The sequence below is a fragment of the Dipodomys merriami genome, unplaced genomic scaffold (assembly GCF_024711535.1).
Source record: "Dipodomys merriami isolate MVZ:Mamm:240054 unplaced genomic scaffold, mDipMer1.0.p SCAF_15, whole genome shotgun sequence".
Lineage (NCBI taxonomy): Eukaryota > Metazoa > Chordata > Mammalia > Rodentia > Heteromyidae > Dipodomys > Dipodomys merriami.
The window spans coordinates 26,741,252-26,764,895 of NW_027202826.1; the positions used below are offsets into that span (position 1 = coordinate 26,741,252).

At 37.1% G+C, this 23,644-nt stretch overlaps 1 protein-coding gene across 3 annotated transcripts in view; it reads left to right on the forward strand.

The window, feature by feature from the left end:
* Positions 1–23,644, forward strand: part of Ank2 (ankyrin 2) — a 212,764-nt gene that overhangs the window by 35,695 nt on the left and 153,425 nt on the right. For all 3 annotated transcript variants that reach the window (XM_070022476.1, XM_070022477.1, XM_070022478.1), the window contains exons 3-4: positions 14,713–14,811; positions 16,483–16,581. In XM_070022476.1, coding sequence (XP_069878577.1) covers positions 14,713–14,811; positions 16,483–16,581 — 198 coding nt within the window. The remainder of the gene's footprint in view (positions 1–14,712; positions 14,812–16,482; positions 16,582–23,644) is intronic.

A 23,644-nucleotide genomic window follows, 5' to 3' on the forward strand; every position in this document is an offset into this window, starting at 1 on the left:
AGGTTTCCTGATCTGTGATGGAGATGAGGAGAGACTGGATGATCAGGTTTTGGATAATGATGAGGTCAGTTTTCAACATCTTTCTTTGGATTTCTCTAGGTGACATCCAACATTAGATTAGGGAATAGAACAAATGAGTCTGGAAGTTTACAAAAGAGATTCTGGCTGGGCACTGGGTGGCTCATACCTGTAATCCTAGCTACTCAGGGGGCTGAAATCTAAACATCACGGTTCAAAGCCAGTCCAGACAGGAAAGCTTATGAAACTCTTATCTCCAATAAAGTACTCAGAAAAAGCCAGAAGTGGTACTGTGGCTCAAAGTGGTAGAGCACCCAGCCTTGAGCTAAAATGTTCAAGGACAACACCCAGGCCTAAATTCAAGCCCCACAACTAACCAAAGAGTCTGGGGGAATCTACGTAGACAGTACTCAAACCATGTGACTAGAAGAGATTACCAGAAGAAGGAAGTGTGCTATGACTAAGAGAAGAGCTTTGTGGTCTGAGGTTTAGGGCACTCCAACTTTTAGACATCAAGATGGTCCAGGGGAGCAGTAGGAAAATGAGGAAGGATGTTCAAAGGTAGGAGAGGAACACTTGTAGAGTATTGTGTTTTGGAAGCCAAAAATAATATAAAAATGAATATATATATATATATATATATATGTTCAAGTAAATGGAAGGATTGACTGTGTTCATGCTATAGATCAAACAAGCTGAGGAACTTTGTGTATAGAACTCTTAGTTGTTATAGTAGCTGGTAATTTGGGTTAAAGCAATCTCAGGGGGAGTTGTAGCTTGAAAGCAATATTGGAGCTCATTCAATGGACAATAGGCAGACTGAGCATCTCTTCGAGGGTTGTTAATGGAAAGAGTAGAAGAGAACAAGGGAGGCAGCTTGGAGAAGAAGTGGAATCAAGGGAGACTTCTTTTTTAAGATAAAAGAAGTGCTAGCATTTTATTTCATTGTTGGAAAAAATCAGTAAGAAAGGAAATAATTGATGGTTCAAGAAAGAGAAAAGGGAGCAATAAAGAAAGAAGAATTACTGGAGGGTATCCTTGAGTAGTGGTGTGTGTGTGCATGTGTGTGTGCATGTGTGTGTGTGTGTGTGTGTGTGTGTGTGTGTGTGTGTTTGTGTGTGTGGTCATTGCTAGGAACAAGGTTAGTTTGAGAAATAAGGGCTTGCATACAAAGAAGCAGGAAATAGTGTGGGAGAGGTGCTGGCAGCTGGATGTGGGATGGGAGTTTTCAGTTACCTACTCGTATTTTTTCAGGAAAGTATGAGTTAGGGTCATCAGCTGAGGGAAAAGGTGGGAGCAGGATTGGTAGGGATTGAGAGAAGAGCAGGTGTAAAAGAGCTAGGATAGCAGAAGAAATTGGTCAAGGGTGACAATATGGCTGCCAGCCAGCATTTTCAGGATCAGCTGGAGGACTATAATCAGGAATTGCAGAAGAGTTCAGGCATCAGATTTCCTGCCATCATGACCAGGTATGAAACCACAGGGGAGATTACAGAGAATCAGGAATGTGGGTTAGCTAACCATTGAAAGAAACATTGGAGAAATGCAAGTAAACATAGGAAATTCATACTAGGAAATGCCTGAAATAATTGTAAAAATCATGCACAGAATATTCTGCAGTGTGGAGACAAATAGACAGTTAAAAAAAAAGTGGACTTTCAGTATCAGGTAAAGGACAGTTGGACTTGAATGCAAAACTCTGGAGGAATATTCTTGTTGTTTCACAGAACAAGATCTAAAGTATGACCATGGACACAGGTGGGTAAAGAAGACAAGAGGAAGTCTTTTTGGCAGAGCATATATTTTTGTTTTTATTCTCTTCACCCCTCCTGACATTCTCCTTTTGAGATCCTGCCACTCACTCTCACTGTCTTATAATACACTCTGATTTGACCCTTCATGACTCTCTCTCTCTCTCTCTCTCCCTCTCTCTCTCTCTCTCTCTCTCTCTCTCTCTCTCTCTCTCTCTCTCTCTCTCTCTCTCTCTCTCTCTCTCTCTCACACACACACACACACACACACACACTCTAATTTTGACTCCTCACCTCCGAAGAAACTTCAGGGTGACCCACTGGAATTTTCTTTCATTTCAATGAAAAATAAAACTTGTAGTTGATTCTGGCACACACTTGATTCAGATGCTTGCCAGGCTTAATAAATTTTATGTGAGAGGGAGAAAGGAAGTTCAGATTTTTAATGACCTTCTTAAAAATATTTTTCATGAAATACTGAATATATCTTACAACTACAAGGAGACAAGACCCTATCTTATGAATATATCTTTAAAAACTGAAAATCAGGCTCTCATTAATTATCTTCTGACTTAGAATGACAGAATTTTATCACTAAGGAACTTAAAGGATCAACTATCCTAAGTCAATTTATTTTTACTCCTTAATGGAAACTAGCTAAGCTGGACATGCATCCAACACTAGAGCATGCTAAAATTTCTTTTAATATTATTTTCAAATTTTGACATATTTAGATATTATATGCTTAGAAGCTTAGAAATAATTTTTAGGAGGTGAGGTATTTCCTATATTCACAGAGTTGTAAATAGTGCTAATGAGAAGTTGCGGTGAAAAATGAAATAGGACTGTGTTGAAGAATTATGGATTACTTTCTTTTTTTTTAATTTAATTTTATTTTATTTGTGAACATACTGTACAGGGGAGTTACAATTACATGGGCAGGATAATGCGTACATTTCTTACCAAGCATTGCAGCCTCCTCCTTTGTTTACCCTTCACATCCCTTCCCAGCCTCCCCCCTCCCCCCCAATCCCAATCCTTCTCCTTCCCCCCTTTCCCCCCCGCCCCCCCAGCACCGACGTTGTAAAGCTCGTTTTGGACATGACAACTTGTATTTCTCATTGTTGCAACAGGTCCACCTGTATCCTTAAACAAGTGGTTTTTCCCCATCTCCTCCACAAGTTATACTGACATCAAATATAGTGAAAGCAGGGGTTATACTGTGGGGGAGGGACATACAAAGCAACAAAGAGATAATCTTATAAATGCGTTAGAAACACATGCATGAAAGAAAAAAAACATTAAAATACATATCTAAGCGTTCATTTTCCTGACATCACATTATCTGACCTTTTCCTCTTGACTCATACATATACTAGATATTACAAATAAGGGAAACCATGGGACCTATGTTTCTTTGGGCCTGGCTTACTTCACTTAATATAATTTTTTCCAAGTTTTTCCATTTCCTAACAAATGGGGCAATGTCATTCTTTCTGATGGAGGCATAGAATTCCATTGTGTATATATACCACATTTTCTTGATCCATTCATCTACTGAGGGTCATCTGGGTTGGTTCCATATCTTAGCTATGGTAAATAATGCTGCAATAAACATAGTTGTGCTGGTAGCTTTAGTGTGGTCTTGTTTGTAAACATTTGGGTAAATGCCCAAAAGTGGGATTGCTGGGTCATAGGGGAGTTCTATGTGAAGTCTTTTGAGGAACCTCAGACCTCAGGACCAATGGAATAGAATTGAAAACCCCGAAATGAACCTACAGACCTATAGCCATCTAATCTTCGATAAGGGAGCTAAAACAATAGAATGGAAGAAAGACAGCCTCTTCAGTAAATGGTGCTGGCAAAACTGGTTAACTACATGTAGAAAACTAAAGCTAGATCCTTATATATCACCCTGCACCAGAATCAACTCCAAATGGATCAAAGACCTTGAACTCAAAGCAGACACTCTGAAAACATTACAGGATGGAATAGGAGAAACCCTAGGTCTCCTTGGCTCAGGCCGAAATTTTCTGAATAGAGACCCAGAAACACAACAAATCAAAGAAAGGTTGTACAAATGGGATTGCATAAAGTTGCAGAGCTTCTGCAGGGCAAATGACATAGCTAGCAAGATCAATAGAAAGCCCACGAATTGGGAGAAGATCTTTACTAGCCATACAATGGACAAGGGTCTCATATCTAAAATATACTTGGAACTCAAAAAATTAAACCCCCCAACAACAAATCCTCAAAGAAACAATGGATTACTTTCTGAGGGAGGGAGTGCTCAGAGTGCAATTTCTCAGGACAGTGATTTATGTCTCATAAGGTGCAATTCAAGATTAAAAAAATTAATGCAACGAAGTGCTTGGAATCAAGCTTGACTCACGGTAACGAGCCTTCGTAAGTTTGAGATATGATTATAATTTGCTGCTTTCTCTTAAGTTTAATGTTCTACATCTCTTGAAAATGTGACTATTCAGTAGGTCCAATAGTTTTCTTTCTCTGAGCTTTAGATGAGTATTTTGCCTATGTATTAAGACAACCACTAAAGAAAGAATTTATAATTTCTCATAAAAATTAATCTAGTCAAAGAAATGAGACTATGAAAATGGCATTGAAATTAGGTGAGGTAAAAATTTCAGTAAACAGTAGCTTTTTGAATTATTGACAAGAATGGTCACTTAATGGAGTGTAATCCTTACACAACTGCCTCCATTGTTCTGTTGGGAATCAAAATATTTTATAGAAATTAATACTTTTGCCAGCCTAGGTAAATATTATTTATATATGGAACTGGAATATGCCCAGTTCAGTTCTTCATAACTCATCAAGTCTCAGTGGTAGTAAATAGGAGACTAGAAAGAGTTAGGAATCTATTATTTCTTACATTTAACATCAGGAAATAATAAATTATGTTTTTAAATTGTCATACAGAATCCAAAGTGCATTAGTACATAACATTGTATAATCCCTGACAAGTAATTATCTCAAGAAGACATAGTTGAGCCTTATCTCTTTGTATGAAAGAATTAAGTTGAATGACACTGCTGGGTAATAGAGAGAATGAGTTTTCTGTTGTCTTGTACATGTGTTCACCACTTTGTCACACTTACACTTACAGCCCCCAAAGTGGCCTTGGTTTAACAGTGATTCAGTGATGAACTCAGCGTGCTTAATTCCACTCTTATCTGCGTCACAACACTTGCCTAAAATGGAATGCTTAACCTCAGAACACTTCTTAAAATGTCATCAGAACCCTATCCACCATCTGCTCTTATCCAACAATTTATTCACATGGTTTGAAGGGCATCTAGTTTCTAGGAGATGTCTAGGTCTTAGGTTTTAGTTTTTTGTGTGCATGTTCCTGTGCACACACACACACACACACACACACACACACACACACACACACACACAGATGCTTATGTGTATGTATATAGAAAGTTGCATTAAAAAAGAATCAAACACTTGAAGGAAGGGATGACATTGTCCAAAAAGAATTGTACTCAGTACTTGTCCTATGAAATGTAACTCCTCTGTACAACACATTAATAATAACAATAAAATTATATTGTTAAAAACACTTGGGATCCATATGTGTTCTGTTTTTTTCTTGTATATAATGATTTGAAATATGCTGGACAGTAACCCATTGAGTTGATTTTATGATGTTTGTTTATCCATCATAACTGACAGTTTGAAATAGTTGTGTATAACTATTATTATTAATATTCACTATTATTATTATTTATCTGTGTTGGGGTTTGAACTCAGGGCCTGGGTACTGACTCTTAGCATTTTTAGTTAAGGTTGACAGTCTACCATTTGAGTTACAGCTCTGTGTCCAGATTTTTGTGGTTAGAATGAAGAGTTTCAAGGATTTTTCCTGCTTAGGATGGCTTTGAACTTCCATCCTCAAATCTCAGCCTCCTTTGTAGCTCAGATTACAGGCATGAACCATTAGCACCTGGATATAACAATTAATTTAACAATTATGGATTTGGGAATGAGATGTGAGTTTTGCATTATGTTTTTACTTTTTGTCTTATTAGTGGTAAATTTCTTTGTAGCACCTCATTTGACTTCTGAGAATTTTAGTGTCATCCCTGTAAACAATAATGCAACTGCAGAATATACTATGATATGGAATAAGAAAAAATAAAATATTACAGATATCAATACCATTATCTTTATTGTTTTCTCATTCGTTGAATATTTCTCATCATCTATAATGTCTTCATCCCTAGTAATCTGAGTAACCTTCTGTGTATGTGCCTGTACTGGAGTTTGGACTCAGAGCCTGGTCACTGTTTCTTAGTTATTTTTGATCAAGGCAGTATTATCAGCCAGGGGCTCCAAAAGGAACTCCAATATGGATAGGATGGTCTAGAACCTGTATGGTTATGTCTAAAAGTATTTTTTTTCTTTTTTGGGGAAGGGGGGTCCGGTCGTGGGGCCTGAACTCTGGGCGCTGTCCCTCAGCTCTTCAGCTCAAGGCTAGCACTTGAGCCACAGTGCCAGTTCCGGCTTTTTTCTTATGTGGTGCTGAGGAATCGAGCCTAGGGCCTCAGGGATGCAAGGCAAATGCTCTACCACTGAGCCACCTTCCCAGCACCTCTAAAAGTATTTTTATTCTAGGCACTTCCCTGGGAAATAAGTAGGTGTGTGTGTGTGTGTGTGTGTGTGTGTGTGTGTGTGTGTGTGTGTGTGTGTGTGTGTGTGTGTGTGTGTGTGTGTGTGTGTGTGTGTGTGTGTGTGTGTGTGTGTGTGTGTGGTGTATGTGTGTACTGGTCCCGAGGCTGAGTTTTTCTGATCAAGGCTATCTCTATCTTACTTGAGCCTAGGCTAGCTTTGAACCTTGATCCTCAGATCTCAGGTAGCTAGGATTAAGTGTGTGAGCCACCAACTCATTGCTATCACTTCATAAGTATTTTTAAAATCAAGGCAGGTTTAGCTAATACCTCATGGAAAATTTATCTTTTGGGAATTGAAAAAGAGCCTGAACAATTTGAGAATACTAAATCAGGTTGCTCGTGAAAACGAGTTTCCTCTCGGATCACCTGTTTCATTTACTTTGTTAAACCGTTGGAGACTAGCCAAAGGTCCCAACTGCTGAATTGTATTTCATTTCATAAAAATAAAACCAATCATTAATTCTGTCCTAGTACGTAAGTCCTGGTTTAAAGAAGTCACCTCTGAAGATGTAGGGATAATTCAGATTAGTTATGGGTTGCTAGAAGAAGTGAGGATTAATGGGGATATGTTAATGGATCATTTATATTGTTTAGTTTTTTTCCTCTATTGTATAGAGCATTCCATTGTTACTGATGCTTATGGAAGAGTGAGCTAGTAAATCTTTACAGGCAATGTTGTCCTCCTTGAGAAGAGTTTCTAGTTTGAGGGCCTCTCCTACCCATGATCCCTATTTCCATTGCTGGAGAGTGGTGTGGGCAAAGTTTCTCTATTACTTTCCTTTAAAGCACCCATTTTCTTCTCTTTCTTCTGTCACTCTTGGACATTCAGACTTTAATTATCTTATCTTATTTTTGCATTTTATGGCAACTACAGGAGTTGCATAAATTAGTTGGATTGTAGTTAGTTACATAATTTAGCTAGAGATTGGAAATGAAAATCTCTGAGCCGGGTGTGGGTGACTCATGCCTGCCTGTAATCCTAGCTACTCAGGAAGTTGAGATCTGAGACTCAATCCAGGCCGGGCAGCAAAGTCCGTGGGACTCTTCTCTCCAATGAACTATCCAAGAGCTGGAAGTGTAGGTGTAGCTCAAGCGGTATTGCACCAGCCTTGAGTAAAAGAGCTAAAGGACAGCACCCAATCCCTGAGTTCGAGCTCCAGAATTGGCAGATACGATCACATACACACAAAATCTCTGACAAGTATATGCTACTGTCTAGCCAATTTTCATTTTTTTTATAATGAACATTTATAGGCTGTTTGGGAACAAAATCTATTCTGTGTTTTTTGCTTCTTAGTTACAGCCTGGCACTCACAGGTGAGCACTTAGAAGATACCTAGAAAATGCCTGCTAGTTGAGTAATAGCTTTATTTTGATTATGAATGAATTTGTACTGAGGAGTAGTGGACTATGCTGTATTTAGCCCTTGCCAAAGTTTCAGTGTATCTTCTTGAACCTGTTCTTCAACTGTCTCAGAGATGTAACTAACACTTAATGGCTCCATAAAATTATTTATTAGCTTTTTCTTCTAGTTGGGTTCCAGCTTCTAGTTTTATAACGGCATGGAAAAGCAGTCAGTGAACAAAATAGTTCATAAATAGTGCCCAAAGTAGTGACTATAGCATATTGTAAAGTTGATCCTAAACAAGTTTATATAGCAGTATTGTTTTATAACTAGTGATAGTGGAACTAAACAAAAATGATAGTTATTTTTAGTGATTGAAATGTCCACATGATTGAAAAAATAGCAGCATACTTTATTTTGGTATCTACAGCTATTTTAATGATATATAGAAATCATATTAATTTAAAGTTATAAAAATGAAACATTGCTTGTTATTCAAAGATCTTTAAGCCAGGTATCTTGCTCACAGTAAGATCTAGTGCTTATCTGTTAATTGTTCTCCCCAAATCAAGTCTATAGTCTTCTATGAAGATTATAACTTGCGTAAAACCAATATCATGAATTTATTCATTGTGGCCTGCTTGATCAGTCCCTCTTATTTGAAAATGACAGCTAATTAAATTATTGCTAGAAGTAACCCTCTACCATGAAGTAGCAAACCTGATAGATATGTAGGTCAACTCTAGAAGTGACTCTTGAACTTGATTCAGTGTTTTCAGGTCCAAAAGTTAAAATTCTCCCCTCATGAATGTACATTTCAGTCAGGGATCTCAATTAGGTGGTGTGAATCTGATCTTACTGCACACCAGTGCCGTGTCTTTATTTTATTTTATTTATTTTTTATTGTGAACATATTGTACAGAGGGGTTACAATTACATGGGCAAGGTAATGAGTACATTTCTTTTTTTTTTATTGTGAAAATACTGTACAGAGGGGTTATAATTAGATGGGCAAGATAGTGAGTACATTTCTTTTCAAGCATTGTAGCCTCCTCCTTTGTTTACCCTTTCCATCCCTTCCCAGCATCCCTCCTCCCCCCCACCTAATCCTCCCCACCCCCCCACCAAAGTTGTAAAGTTCATTTTCAACATGACAACTTGTACTTCTCATTGTAGCAATGGGTCCACCTGTATCCTTATTTAAACAACTTGTTTTTCCCCTTCCCCTCTACAAATTATACTGACATCAAATACAGTGAAAGCAGGGGTTATACTGTGGGGGAGGGACATACAAAGCAACAAACAAATAATCTTATAAATGCGTTAGAAACAAATGCATGAAAGAAAAAAACATTTAAATACATATCTAAGGGTTCATTTTCCTAACATCACCTTATCTGACCTTTTCTGCTTGACTCATACATATACTAGTTATCGCAAATAAGGGAAGCCATGGGACCTATGTTTCTTTGGGCCTGGCTTACTTTACTTAATATAATTTTTTCCAAGTCTTTCCATTTCCTAACAAATGGGGCAGTGAGTGCCGTGTCTTCAAAATTGTGGATATCTCATCAGGACTATCAAGATTATTTTGATTGTCTGATTTCAGCACGTAAGATTTTTCACTCTTATTATTGTTTTTAAGTAGCTGCGCAGAGGTTTCAATGCAATAAGTCAATTTATGAGTAGAATGCGTCTTGATCAGTGTCTCCCTGCCTCTCCCAACCCCAGTCATTTTCTCATTTCCTTGTCTCATTTTCACACATGTACATAAAATATTATGACTGTATTACCTTGTCTTTTAAAATAAGACTATTTTATCAACTGGATTCAACCCAGTAGTCAGGAAACTGGACTGCTGTTGTTATTATGATGATTTAGAGATGCTTTGAGGAGAGTGAGGTTTATCAACTTCATGGTTAGCAATGCTTAGTCTGCTGGATATTATTCAATCATCCTTAGATAAGTGTGCTTCAAAATAAACCATATAAAATACTTCTTCAACCCCAGCAATGATATTGTATAACTCATTTCAATATTCTGTTCCAATATAAAAATAATTACTGTTTTGATATCACTATTATGGTTATTTCTTATTAAAATTAAAATAAATGTACCCACCCCCTGTCCCTCCTGAAGATTTATGTGTGAATATACCACACTAAATAAAAGAAGATAGAATCATAGAAATTAAAAATCAATATTAAAAATATTATGTTTGATATTATTTATGAAATAATATTTTGTGGAGTAACTTCAATCCATATGATGTACCTAAGATTATTTCATTTGACATGTGGAAAATTGTTAAGCATTCAATACCTACACTAGAATGTGTTCTGTGTAGAGAGAATAGATATGGGAGCCAGTAGTAATTGACACTAAATGCCATCCACCTAACTTTACTTTTAATTATTTGTCTAAGCTTTACTATGGTGTCAGGTTTGGATTATAATCCTGTCATGATGATGAGAAAGCTAATATTAATTCAGAGATATTTGGATTCATATGCAGTATTTTTTGTTGTTGATCATACTGGGGTTTGACCTCTGGGCTTCAGATTCACTCAGCTTGCTTGATTGGTTGGTGCTCTACCACTTGAGCCATGTCTGTAGTTCCAGATTTTTTAAATTGGAGATTAGAGTCCCACAGATACATTTGCTCTGACTGGCTTTGAACCACTATCCTCAGATCTCAGCCTCCTCAACTCCCTGAGTAGCTAGGATTATAGATTCAAACCACCAGTGCCTGCTTCAATATCACATTCTCTCTTGTCCATCTGTCTGCCTACCTACCTACTATCTAGAACATTTTCTCTATTTCTTCACTATTTGATGGACACCTAGGCCCATTCTATAAGTTGACTACTGTGAATAGTGTTACAGTAAATGGGTGTGTATGTGTCTGTGTGTATGTTGATGTATGTTCCTTCAGAGATATGCCCAGCAGTATGCTGAGACTTCAGACTTCTAAGATCCTTTCTTTCTAGTCTTAAAATCTTACATAGCTATGAGTTGATGACTTCCTTAGATTGTTAACTTATATTCATTTCTACTTTCAAAGGGAGTGGTTAGGAAGATAATATATGTAAAGAAGCTCAAATGATGTTTGGCCAGTAACTAGTGATTGTTGATTTAATAATTTACCTATCATCACATTGTTCCAGTGGTCTGCTCCTGTAGTTTTTCATTATCGTGATCATTGTTGTTTCTAGTTGATGCTGTTAGAAGGCAGACAGATCATATACTGAGTTGTAGCAGAGCAAGAGCAGATTGTATTCTTTTTAATATTTCTGTAATTGTCCCCAATATCATATAAAGGAAAAAGAAGAAAAAAGAAAGACAACAGAAAAAATAAAAAAATCATGAATTTTCAATAGTATCCAACTAAGAAATACTAGACTTTTTTCTTTCTTTTTTCTTTTTTAAAATTATTATTGTGAAAATACCATACAGAGGGGTTACAATGACATGGGCAAGATAGGGAGTACATTTGTTATCAAGCATTGTTGCCTCCTCCTTTGTTTCCCCATACTAGACCTTTTATTAGCTAAAAGGAAATCTATCCAGTTCTCAATAATGGCATGTGCTTTCAATGACTTTTAGAAATTCTTTTTACTCTATTTATTTTCCTTCAAATTTGATTCAGTAGGGTGATGAAACAATTATTTTCTCTAGTGTGCTGAGAATATGAGTCCAATATTTATTCTCTTATTTTTAGATTTAATCAATTCTTAGATTTTCATCTTATTTTTTTTGGGGGGGTCCGGTTATGGGACCTGAACTCTGGGCCTGGGCGCTATCCCTCAGCTCTTCAGCTCAAGGCGGGCACTCTACTGTTTGAGCCACAGTGCCACTTCCGGCTTTTTTCTTTTTTCTAATGTCGTGCTGAGGAATTGAACCCAGGGCCTCATGCATGCAAGGCAAGCGCTCTACCACTGAGCCACCGTCCCAGCCCCTCCTCTTAAATTTTTAAATCATATTGTTTCTATCATTTTCCACCCAAAATTTAGGTGCATATTTTGAGACACTGTGGTACAGATTAGAATTAGTTATCATCTGATACACAGTGTTATTACTGTCTATAAATCCTAGGAGGTACAAGATTATACTAAGATAAGTGTGATGAGTTCTTAGCATAAAGCTTTTTTTTTTTTTAATATGTCTTGGGACTTGAACTCAGGGCCTGGGTGCTGTTCTTGAGTTTTTTTTAGCTCAAGGATATTGATCTACACTTTAGAGCCATAGCACCACTTGTGGTTTTCTGGTGGTTAACTGGAGATTAAGAGTCTCATAGACTTTCCTTCCCTGGGCAGACTTCGAACAGTGATCCTCAGATCTTAGCTTTCTGAGTAGCTAGAATTCCCAGGGTGAGACACCTGCATTGGGCTATTTTGAGATATAAAAGGACTAGTTTTTTTTTTTTGCAATCGATTATTGTCAACAGAACATATCTACTCACATACTCCTATGCACTGTGATTCTAGCATTGTTTCAAGTAAAACAATTTGAGAACAAACAAAACCAAGCAAGAGGAATAAGGAAATGAATGTGCAGTTACTTAACTCATACAAAGACTGCATTTATTCTGCTTCCTGATAAGTAGCAAAAAAAAAAGACAGGGATATTAAATGATGTGCCTTAAAAAATTAAAGACTAGTAAAATGAAACAAAGAACCTTTTCAGATTACTAAAACTTTTTTTGTACTGCTGAGATCTGCAGTAGTCCAAAGATTCAATGTCATAGAGACATAGGGTCATAGATGTTGTTCCAATGAACATCTCTTGTATTGACCTTATGGAAAAAACAAATGTGTACTAATATTTCATAATGGAGTGAAGACATTTCTGTAGGGAGCAGAGATAATGTGTTCCAGATACATTGCTTTCTGGTGACCTAATTGAATATCTATCCTGATATTAATCTGGGGAATAACAAGTCTAAGTCTCTATTACATATAACTTGTCTTAGAAAAGACTCAGGCCATATATTTTCAAGCTTATGTTTAAGGTTGCAATAAAGAAAAATAAAACTAACAGGCTTCTAATGTGCCTAGTATAGTGAAGGTACTAGAAAAACACCACCATGTATTTCTGCCCAGTCTATTTTCTTTGAAGGCAAAAGAGAAAAAAATAAATATTCTGACTATATGGTTCTGGCCACTCTTGGCTAGTAGCACAAAGTTGCCAAAACAGTCAACATAGATGAGTACCCTTTCTAATAACTGAACACAATGAAGGAAAAAAACATAGAAGAAAATATCTGTAATCCTAACTTGTCCTTTACACAAACAATGTGGTACTAATACTTATAACATTCATTTCTTTCTCTCTCTCTGTCTCTCTCTATTTTTTTGATCAACTTTGGGGCCTGAACTCTGGGCCTGAGCGTTGTCCCTCAGCTCTTCAGCTCAAGACTAGTGCTCTACCGCTTGAGCCACAGAGCCACTTCCAGCTTTTTCTGATTACGTGATGCTAAGGAATTGAACCCAAGGCCTCATTCAAGCAAGCACTCTATCACTGAGCCAAATTCCCAGTCCAGAACATTCATTTAACATATACATATACCAATCTTCCGATCATACAACAATCTTTCGGATCACTCATTATCCCTAGATAGTGAATTTCTTAGATGTATAATTGGCAAATATTTTCTTCTATTTCATAAGTTGCCTCCAGTCTGCTATTTCCTTTGTTATGCAGAACCCTTCTAGCTTAACGTAATGACATTTGGCTATTTTTACCTATGTTACCCTTATGGTTTTCAGATTTTCTTCAAGAAATGCAAACCAGTGTCATTTTCTTGTGGTGGGTTTATAATTTGGGAGTCTTATATTTTTTGAAGTCTTTAAATAATTTTGAATTGATTGTTTTCACTGCCGAGATTGTTAGCCTGCAGATATTTCGTTTTTTTTTTTTTTTTTTTTTTTTTTTTGGTATACTGAAAAGACTATCTTTTTGATATATGTGCTCTTGGCAACTTTGTCAAAACCCAGTTGACTATAAATGCATTAGTTTATCTTTGGGCTCTGTGTTCTTTCTTTCCCATAAGTCTCTGTGTTTTTAATGGCAGTATCCTGCAACATTGATTATTATAATACATATGCTTTGAACTGTATCATATGTTTTAGTGTGATTCTTCCAGCTTTGTTCACTTTCTTTAAGATTGCTTTGGCTAGTTTGAGTCTTCTGTCATTTCAAATGAGTTTTAGGAGGCTACTTTGTCTTTTCACTTTTGTTTGTTTGGATACATATTTCTGCGAAAATTTCATGTTATTTGACAAGGATTGCATTGAATTAGCAGGTCAGGTTAAGGTAATATGGACCACATGACTTCATTCAGTACTGTTTGGGTAGATGAGACTTATACATTTTAATATATCAGAGATCAGAAGATAAATTTTAATGTTAATAAAGGTCATTTAGTGACATAATGCTAAATGTGTTTCAAGTATAGTGTTATGACTACAGGTGTGTTGCCTTAAAAATTGAGTCTTTTTTAATCTTTTTATAAATGGGAAAAATCCACTGCCACTTGTTAAAAAATAAGACTTATTAAATCTCTAGATGTCCCAGAAAGTGGACAGAGAATTCTAATTTTGGCCAGCACAACAAATGATACAGGATTACTCTTTTTTTTTTAAACTTGTTGGAAGTATTGAGATATTGCTGCATGAAATCAAAGTTTCTTGAATTGAAGTTGCCAAATGAACACATACCTTTTTACTTTTCTGAATCACATACACTGAAAATCAGTCTGTCTGAATTAAATAGATTCAAGTCAATGTAAAACTCACAAGGAAAAGGAGGGACCAGAATTTGCCTCTGGCTTGTGTATGAGTGGAATGGGTGTGCTATCTCCCCATGTCTTTAATTCTGAGGCTTTCTTGTTCTCTCAGAATGGACTCAATGCTCTCCATCTGGCTGCCAAGGAAGGCCACGTGGGGCTGGTCCAGGAGCTGCTGGGCAGAGGGTCCTCTGTGGATTCTGCTACTAAGGTATGGTGCTGTTCATGCCATGACAAACTCATTTTCTTTAGAGGATAGGAAGTGATTTAAAGCGTCCTTCTCCAGTTGTTTATTTCAGAGGTCTACTAGGACACTGAGCTTGTCAACTATAGAGCGATATATTTTAAATCTTCTCCACTGAACTTTGCAGAGTCTGTATGGCTTCTTTTAAGTACTTGGATATGAGAATCAATTTGTAAATTTATTTTCTAATGTATTGTCTTTCCTCTTTTGATTCACAAAGAAGGCTAGATTAACATTTTCCTTTGTAGATAGTTGTATCTGTTCCCCTAAGGTAATTCACTTAAAGTTAATTAATTAATTAATTTGTTGTCTGTCATGGGGCTTGAACTCAGGGCCTAGGCACTATCCCTAAGCTCATTTTTTTTTCTTTTTTCCCCTCAAGGCTAGTGTTCTACCACTTTGAGCCACAGAGCCACTTCTGGTTTTCTGGTAGTTAATTAAAGTCTAACTGACTTTCCTTCCTGGGCTGGTTTTGAACTGCAATCCTCAGATCTCAGCCTCCTGAGTAGCTTTAGGTTATTGGTGTGAGCCACTAGCACCCGGCTGGTAAATTTATTTTAAATAAATGATAGGATAAACTTCTCAATGGAATAAACATATAAGTTTCATGCTTTAGTTGAGTCCATGTATCTTTTATTATGCTCATTTGGTTGATATGGGAATATGTAGTACCCTTTATAGTCTAATAGAAAGAGGCTTTGGGGTCTTTTATTGAATTATTAGTGTAAGATTAGGTTTGATCACTATGATGTTTGTAAAGAAGTGTAAAACATATTTGATATAATTAGAAACTATCGATGTCTGGTTGACACTGCTTTTGTTAAGATATATTTAAACCTGTATTGATGTTTGAAAAAATATTTTTTGCATAGTAAGTCAGTTCATAATAGAATTAGAACTTCGTGAAGTAGAATCTACAGATTTCTGTTCACTTCTCATTTCTTTCTGTTTCATTTTGCCTTAATTCTTCACAAGTATTTTTAATCCCTTGGTCTGTTTATATTTTCACAAATATTGAAATCATTTCTCATTTGTGATTGTTGTAGCGTAGGATAACTTCTGGTGTAGCAAATGGTGGGAATCATCGGTAGCAGTATGATTGATGCAAAATTTATTCTTTTCATTTTTCAAACTGAGCAGCAACACAGCCTCTTAGCTAGAGACACAGCTTCAATAAAACAATTTCTCTACCACAAAGATTCCTTAGGGTCCTTTGCAAGGCAAAATGAAATCAGTGTTGCTGTAAACTTTTTTAAAAGTTAATTTTCCTTGCATTAGACCTTCTTGGCTGGTGATTAAAAGAAAATCGCATGAAACACTGTCACATATGCCCACCTTTATGCATACACACATGTATGCACACTCACATGCCCACATTCACCACCCCCATGTACATATTCATATACACGAACATGCATTTATGCACACACTTGCACTCTTTTAATTTAGAGGAACTTAGTCTTTCCGTGTTCTCAACACTAGAGCAGTCTTAGGGAAGATAGTAGAGAGAGATGCTAAAAAAATCCATTACGAGGGGGGTTAACAATAAAATGACTGCTTTTTATCAGACAAAATACCAGTACACTTTGATCAGATTTGGAACCCTTTAACCGTTTCTATTCCGTTTTTCCAAAACAGAAGGGAAACACTGCTCTTCACATCGCCTCTCTGGCTGGACAGGCGGAGGTTGTCAAAGTCCTTGTGAAAGAAGGAGCCAACATAAATGCACAGTCTCAGGTATTACACTCTGATTTTTGTCCCTTTTTTGGTGAATAAATTATAAATTAGAACCATTTTGGGGAAGTTGATCTAAAGGGTTTGGATAATGCTGGGAAGATAATTTTATTTTTAAAGATTTCTGTTATTTGTTCTACCTGAATTCTCTTTGGAGCTCATGCAATTAAATTTTTTTGACATGTTATGATCTCTCCTTTAATATAACAAAGTACTTGAAAAATGAAAGACCATCGCCTGCCTATTTACAAGAAGAATATAAAGTGACTTTTGGGTGGGGGGAGTGAGTGACATCTGTGAAATATAAATTATTCATGTAAGTTCCATGTTGTTCTATAAAGATATTTTTCTCTTCAATTCTAAAGAAAAAAAGACTAAAAAATTAATATTCTAGTGAGGATCTGATACCAAGTGAGAATCACACCCACTAGGTTATCTCATAGCCAAATGTCGGCATTACTAGAAATTAGAAAAGAGATAAATTCTCCTCTCTCAGCCTTAGATAAGTGTAAGAACAATAGAAAGAAAATGTACCATAATAATGCAATTCAGAAAAAAATCAAATTAATCAAAATTATACTGCATCCTTTTTTTTCCCTGGTAAAGAAGTGGAGAAAACGTTTTGCCCAAAGCATTGGATATTTTATTTTGTTTTCATTTTATTCTAGTGGGCTTTTTTTTTTTGTCAGTTTCTTTTTTGGTGGAACTAGAATCTGAACTCAGAGTCTTATACTTGACTTGCTTGTTCAGCACTACCACTTGGGTCCTGCTTCCAGTTCTGCTTTTTGGTTATTTTGGAGATGGAATCTGCCCAGATCTGCTTCAAATTGTGATCCTCTTAGATTTATGCTTCCTGTATAATGAGGGTTTCAGGTGGGAGCCAAAGCACTTGGCTTGAAACTCTATTCTTGATATCTATGCGTATAGAAATTGAGTGGATATCATTGTAATACAATGCATTCCTTCTGTTGTAAAGTTCGTTTTCGACATAACGACTTGTACATCTCATGGCTGCAAATGGGTCCACCTGTATCCCTAGTTAAACGATTTGTTTTTGAGTGGTTAATTGGAGATAACAGTCTCACCAGCTTTCCTGCCAGGGCTGCCTTTGAACTGTGATCCTCAGCTCTCAGCCCCCTGAGTAGCTATGATTACAGGTGTGAGCCATTGGCACCTGGCTTGTCTTACTTCCTGTTGGGAACCACAAAGAAGATGTGAAATCTGAATTTACAATAGAAATGTTGAATTTTTATATTCAAATGCTACCTTCTCTGTCTTTCTGAGATCTTAATTCAAGGCACTGAATGAAAGAGTAGTTTAGAATTATGGAATATTTGGAAATGGGTGGCTATCCTGATTTGTGTGTGTGTGTGTGTGTGTGTGTGTGTGTGTGTGTGTGTGTATCAGTACTGGACTCAGGACCTGGGCACTATCCATTAGTTTTTTTGTTTTTGTTTTTGTTTTTTTGTTCAAGGCTACTTCACTATCAGTTGAGTCACACCTCTACTTCTGGCTTTTGGTTGGTTAATTGGAGATAAGAGTCTCATAGATAGGGCTAGGAAGGTGGCTCAGTGGTAGAGTGCTTGCCTTGCATGCATGAGGCCCTGGGTTTGATTCCTCAGCATCACATAGGCAGAAAAAGCCCGAAGTGGTGCTGTGGCTCAAGTGGTAGGGCGCTAGTCTTGAGCTGAAGAGATCAGAGACAGTCCCCAGAGTTCAAACCACATGACTAGCAAAAAAAAAAAAAAAAGAGTCTCATAGACTTTCCTGCCTGGGTTGGCTACAAGCCTCAGTCCTCAGATCTCAGCCTTCTGAATAATTAGGATTATAGGTGAGAGTCATGGATGCTCAGCTCTAATGTGAGTTTTGAAATAAGAAGTTTTAAAAACTCCAAAACATTCCAAGTAATGAATATTCAGTAACATTTTTGGAGTTGATTGCTTATAACAAAGCACTCATTAATGGGTTTTTCTGCATTCTCCGCTTAAATTCCAAGATGCATATAACACTTACCTCCACATATATCAAACTAAAAAGGATCCAATGGCACTAATTAAAGGATGGGAGATTTCCTTCAGGACCTTCACTGCAGGTGTGGGGGTCTTGCCATGAAAAGAAACACTGGGCTTGACTCCCAAGACAGCAATTGGCAAGTGAGAATTTATAGACACGAAGCAGTATGGGAACTGTGGATGGTAAATTGCCAAAAGGTAACATCAGGAGTAGGGGTGATTCTGGGTAAAATGCCTGCCACAATTCTTGCTGAAGACAGGCTGTGGCAGTTAGACAGATGGGAGATCTTGTAGGCTGGGGATTTTGATTAGATACTGAAAGTGGTCATATCAGGAAGATAGGGTGTACTGAGTAAACTGACTGTGCTGGGTTTTTCAGCTAAAAACGGAGTACTTTTAAAAAAGAATAATATTAAAGAAATGCACAGATGGGTCTGGGAGGAGATGCAGAAGCTTTGACTAAAGTTGGTCAGGCAAAGGATCTTTGTCATTTACCAAATGACACAGCACCAGTTTGGATAGAGAAGTGTTCCTTCCTTTATGGAGAAGAATTCTAGATTGTCATGAGGATAGATTCATCAAGTTTCAATGACAGTTTATGATTGTTAGAATCACGATGAGCAGGTGTGTGTTTCTGTGTCATTTCTGTGTTCAGTAGTATTAGCAGTGTGCTCTCTATGTGGCCATTCCTCAGGATGATTCTAAGAATTGCCCTGACCCTGAAGCTCTCAGGCTTGTTTCTTGGTGTCCTGGCTTCTTTGGCATGGGTGGGGGTGAGGGTGGGGGTGGGGAGCTCAAGACCTCAGCAAATGAGGCTGGAAGTCAAATTAAAGCTAGTCAAGGATTGTAATTTACTTTGAAAATTTGCTTCTAACACAGGCACTTTTACAGAGCCGTTCCCAGGCATTTTAGCATTCTTTGAACAGTCCAACGTAAGCAATGCTGCGATGCCTTCCATTTGTGAGTACGGGCATTTGGACACATTGCAAATCTAGAAGACTCATAACTGTGATCTAAAAAGAAAACCTGATTCCAATTCTGTGTTGATCTCAAAGAAGTTGTACTTTTGCATACTGTCAGAGTTATGAGTTTCTGTGAATACCAAAGGTAATTTTTCTTCACATTTTGGCCTGTTGAAATTTTCTTCTCTTGGGCTTATCTTTAATGTATCTCAAGATGATAAAATTCTTGGGGACAAAATTTTATTTTATTGTTATTTATTTATATTTTTTGGTGACAGTATTGGGGCTTGAATATGGGGCCTTGTGCTCACATTTGACCTTTTTGCTCATGGCTGGCATGATAAGAGTCTTAAAGATTTGTCTTCCTGGAATGTCTCAGAATCTTGATTCTCAGATCTCAGCCTCCTGAGCAACTGAAATCTGAAGGCTTAAAAAAAAATTCAAATCCTGTTTGAAATACAAATCGAAAACTTTTTGAAAATAATATTTCCAGAATTTTAAGGAAAGTCCATGAGATATTTATCTCCAACTAACCATGAGCCATGAGCACCCAGATACAGATACTTTTTTTTCTCACACATGCAGATTTAAGATTTTATATAATAATAGAATGCGAAACATGTATGTATATGCATGGTCCTCATTAGTAAGAGTTAGTTTTGTTGTGTATTAAAATTATTCTTCACAATACATATTAATGTAATAATAAATATAAGTAACTGGCACACAGAATTTCTGAAGTTCTCTCTCTCTCTCTCTCTCTCTCTCTCTCTCTCTCTCTCTCTCTCTCCTGTCTTGGGCTTGCAGCATTGTTTACCATAGCCAAGATATGGAATCAACCCAGATGCCCCTCAGTGGAAATTTTATTTCCACAGACTTTGTTTTATTTGCAATTCAAACAGGATTGGATTTTTTTTCTTAGCCTCCAGATTTTTCTACAGACCACAACTATGAAGGCCAGTGGCAACATTATATCACCATTGGTTACTCCCCCAGCATGTTGGGGCCCAGGAACTCACTATATGCAATGACAAATGCCTTTCTTTTCAAATGTCACTTCTGATAGTGTTCTCTTCATTTGGCCCTCACCCATTGTCACGAATACTTTCAATTGGACTGTGAGAGAAGAAAGCCTACACAGTTGGCCAGCACACACATGACCCTGAGTCATTCCATATGGTCCCTGAGGTATCCTTGGCTTCTGAAGCAAAGGGGAACATTCGGTTCTCTCTCTCTCTCTCTCTCTCTCTCTCTCTCTCTCTCTCTCTCTCTCTCTCTCTCTCTCTCTCTCTCTCTCTCTCTCTCTCTCTCCTCCCTCCCTTCTCTCTTTTTCTCTCTACCTTTCTTTTTCTTTCTCTCTCTTACACACTCTGCCAATTGGTCTGCTATCATCTATCTATCTATCTATCTATCTATCTATCTATCTATCTATCTATCTATCTATCTATCTATCTATCTATCTCCAAGAGTTTTTAAATTTTTATGCTTTTTTAAAATTTTATGCTAAAAATATATACATATAGTTCTTTCTTACTAAGATCCTAAAATCTAAATGGAAATGATTTTAGTTTTTAGGACAAACAAATACCCTGAAAATAGATACCTCTATTTGACCAGGAGTTAGAAGCTAAAGACACTGACTTTTTGATTTTGTCAGACCTGGCATTTGAACTGAGAGCCTCATTCTCGACAGGCAGACCCTCTATTGCTTGAACAGCCCTTTTTTGTGGCCCTTGTTATTGAAATAAGGTCTGTCTTACTGCTTGGGCACAGCTGAAGCAAAAATCTACCTATTTTACGCTTTCCATTATAGCTAGGATAACATAGTGGCTTATGCTACTATATCTGGATCTCTGTTGAAAATGTGTCTCAAAAGTTTTTCCCCCACGCTGCCTTGAACTAAATCTTCCAAATCTTATTCTCCAGAGTAGATTCTTTTTTTAAATTTATATTTTATTATGAAAATACTGTACAGAGGGGTTACAATTACATGGGCAAGATAATGAGTACATTTTTTAAAATTTAATTTAATTTTTTTGTGAACATACTGTACAGAGGGGTTACAATTACATGGGTAGGATAATGCGTACATTTCTTATCAAGCATTGTAGCCTCCTCCTTTGTTTACCCTTCCCATCCCTTCTCAGCCTCCCCCACCCCCCAATCCTCCCCCCCCTCACCAAAGTTGTAAAGTTCGTTTTCGACATGACAACTTGTACTCATTGTTGCAACAGGTTTACCTGTATCCTTATTTAAATGACTTGTTATTCCCCTTCCCCTCCACAAATTATACTGACATCAAATACAGTGAAAGCAGGGGTTATACTGTGGGGGAGGGACATACAAAGCAACAAAGAAATAATCTTATAAATGCGTTAGAAACAAATGCATGAAAGAAAAAAACATTTAAATACATATCTTAGGGTTCATTTTCCTAACATCACCTTATCTGACCTTTTCTGCTTGACTCATACATATACTAGATATTGCAAATAAGGGAAACCATGGGACCTATGTTTCTTTGGGCCTGGCTTACTTCACTTAATATAATTTTTTCCAAGTCTTTCCATTTCTTAACAAATGGGGCAATGTCATTCTTTCTGATGGAGGCATAGAATTCCATTGTGTATATATACCACATTTTCTTGATCCATTCATCTACTGAGGGGCATCTGGGTTGGTTCCATATCTTAGCTATAGTAAATAATGCTTCAATAAACATAGTTGTGCTGGTAGCTTTAGTGTGGTTTTGTTTGAAAACATTTGGGTAAATGCCCAAAAGTGGGATTGCTGGGTCATAGGGGAGCTCTATGTGGAGTCTTTTGAGGAACCTCCATACTACTTTCCAAAGTGGTTGAACAAGTTTACACTCCCACCAACAATGAAGTAAGGTTCCCTTCTGTCCACATCCCCTCCAGCATTTGTTGTTATTAGAGTTCTTGATTTTTGCCATTCTAACTGGGGTGAGGTGGTATCTTAATGTTGTTTTGATTTGCATTTCTTTTATGGCTAGGGAGGTTGAACATTTCTTCATGTGTCTATTGGCCATCCTTCTTTCTTCTTCAGAGAAGTTTCTCTTTAAGTCTTTAGCCCACTTATTTATTGGGCAGTTTTTTTTGAGGATTTGTTGTTGGGGGATTTAATTTTTTGAGTTCCAAGTATATTTTAGATATGAGACCCTTGTCCGTTGTATGTCTAGTGAAGATCTTCTCCCAATCTGTGGGCTTTCTATTGATCTTGCTAGCTATGTCCTTTGCCATGCAGAAGCTCTGCAACTTCATGCAATCCCATTTGTACAACCTTTCTTTGATTTGTTGTGTTTCCGGGTCTCTATTAAGAAAATTTCAGCCTGTGCCAAGGAGACCTAGGGTTTCTCCTATTCCATCCTGTAATGTTTTCGGAGTGTCTGCTTTGACTCCGAGGTCTTTGATCCATTTGGAGTTGATTCTGGTGCAGGGTGATAGATAAGGATCTAGCTTTAGTTTTCTACAAGTAGTTAACCAATTTTGCCAGCACCATTTACTGAAGAGGCTGTCTTTCTTCCATTCTATTTTTTTTTAGCTCCCTTATCAAAGATTAGATGGCTATAGGTCTGTAGGTTCATTTCTGGGTTTTCAATTCTATTCCATTGGTCCTGAGGTCTGTTCTTGTGCCAGTACCAAGCTGTTTGATTACTATGGCTTTATAGTAGAGTTTGAAATTTGGTATTGATATTCCTCCAGCAGTGTTCTTTCCATTGAGGAGTGTTTTGGCTATACAGGGTCTTTTATTGTTCCATAAATATTTTTGGATTGCTTCTTCTATTTCCTTGAAGAATGAGGTTGGAATTTTGATAGGTATCGCATTGAATTTGTAGATAGCCTTGGGAAGTACTGCCATTTTCACGATGTTAATCTTTCCAATCCAGGAGCATGGGAGTTTTTTGCCACTTTCTAAGTTCTGTTTTGATTTCCTTTTTCAAGTTTTTAAAGTTTTCATCATAGAGGTCCTTCACTTGTTTGGTTAAGTTATTTCCTAGGTATTTTATTTTTTGTGGGGCTATTACAAATGGAGTTGCTTTCCTAATTTCAGCCACACTTTTCTCCTTGTTGG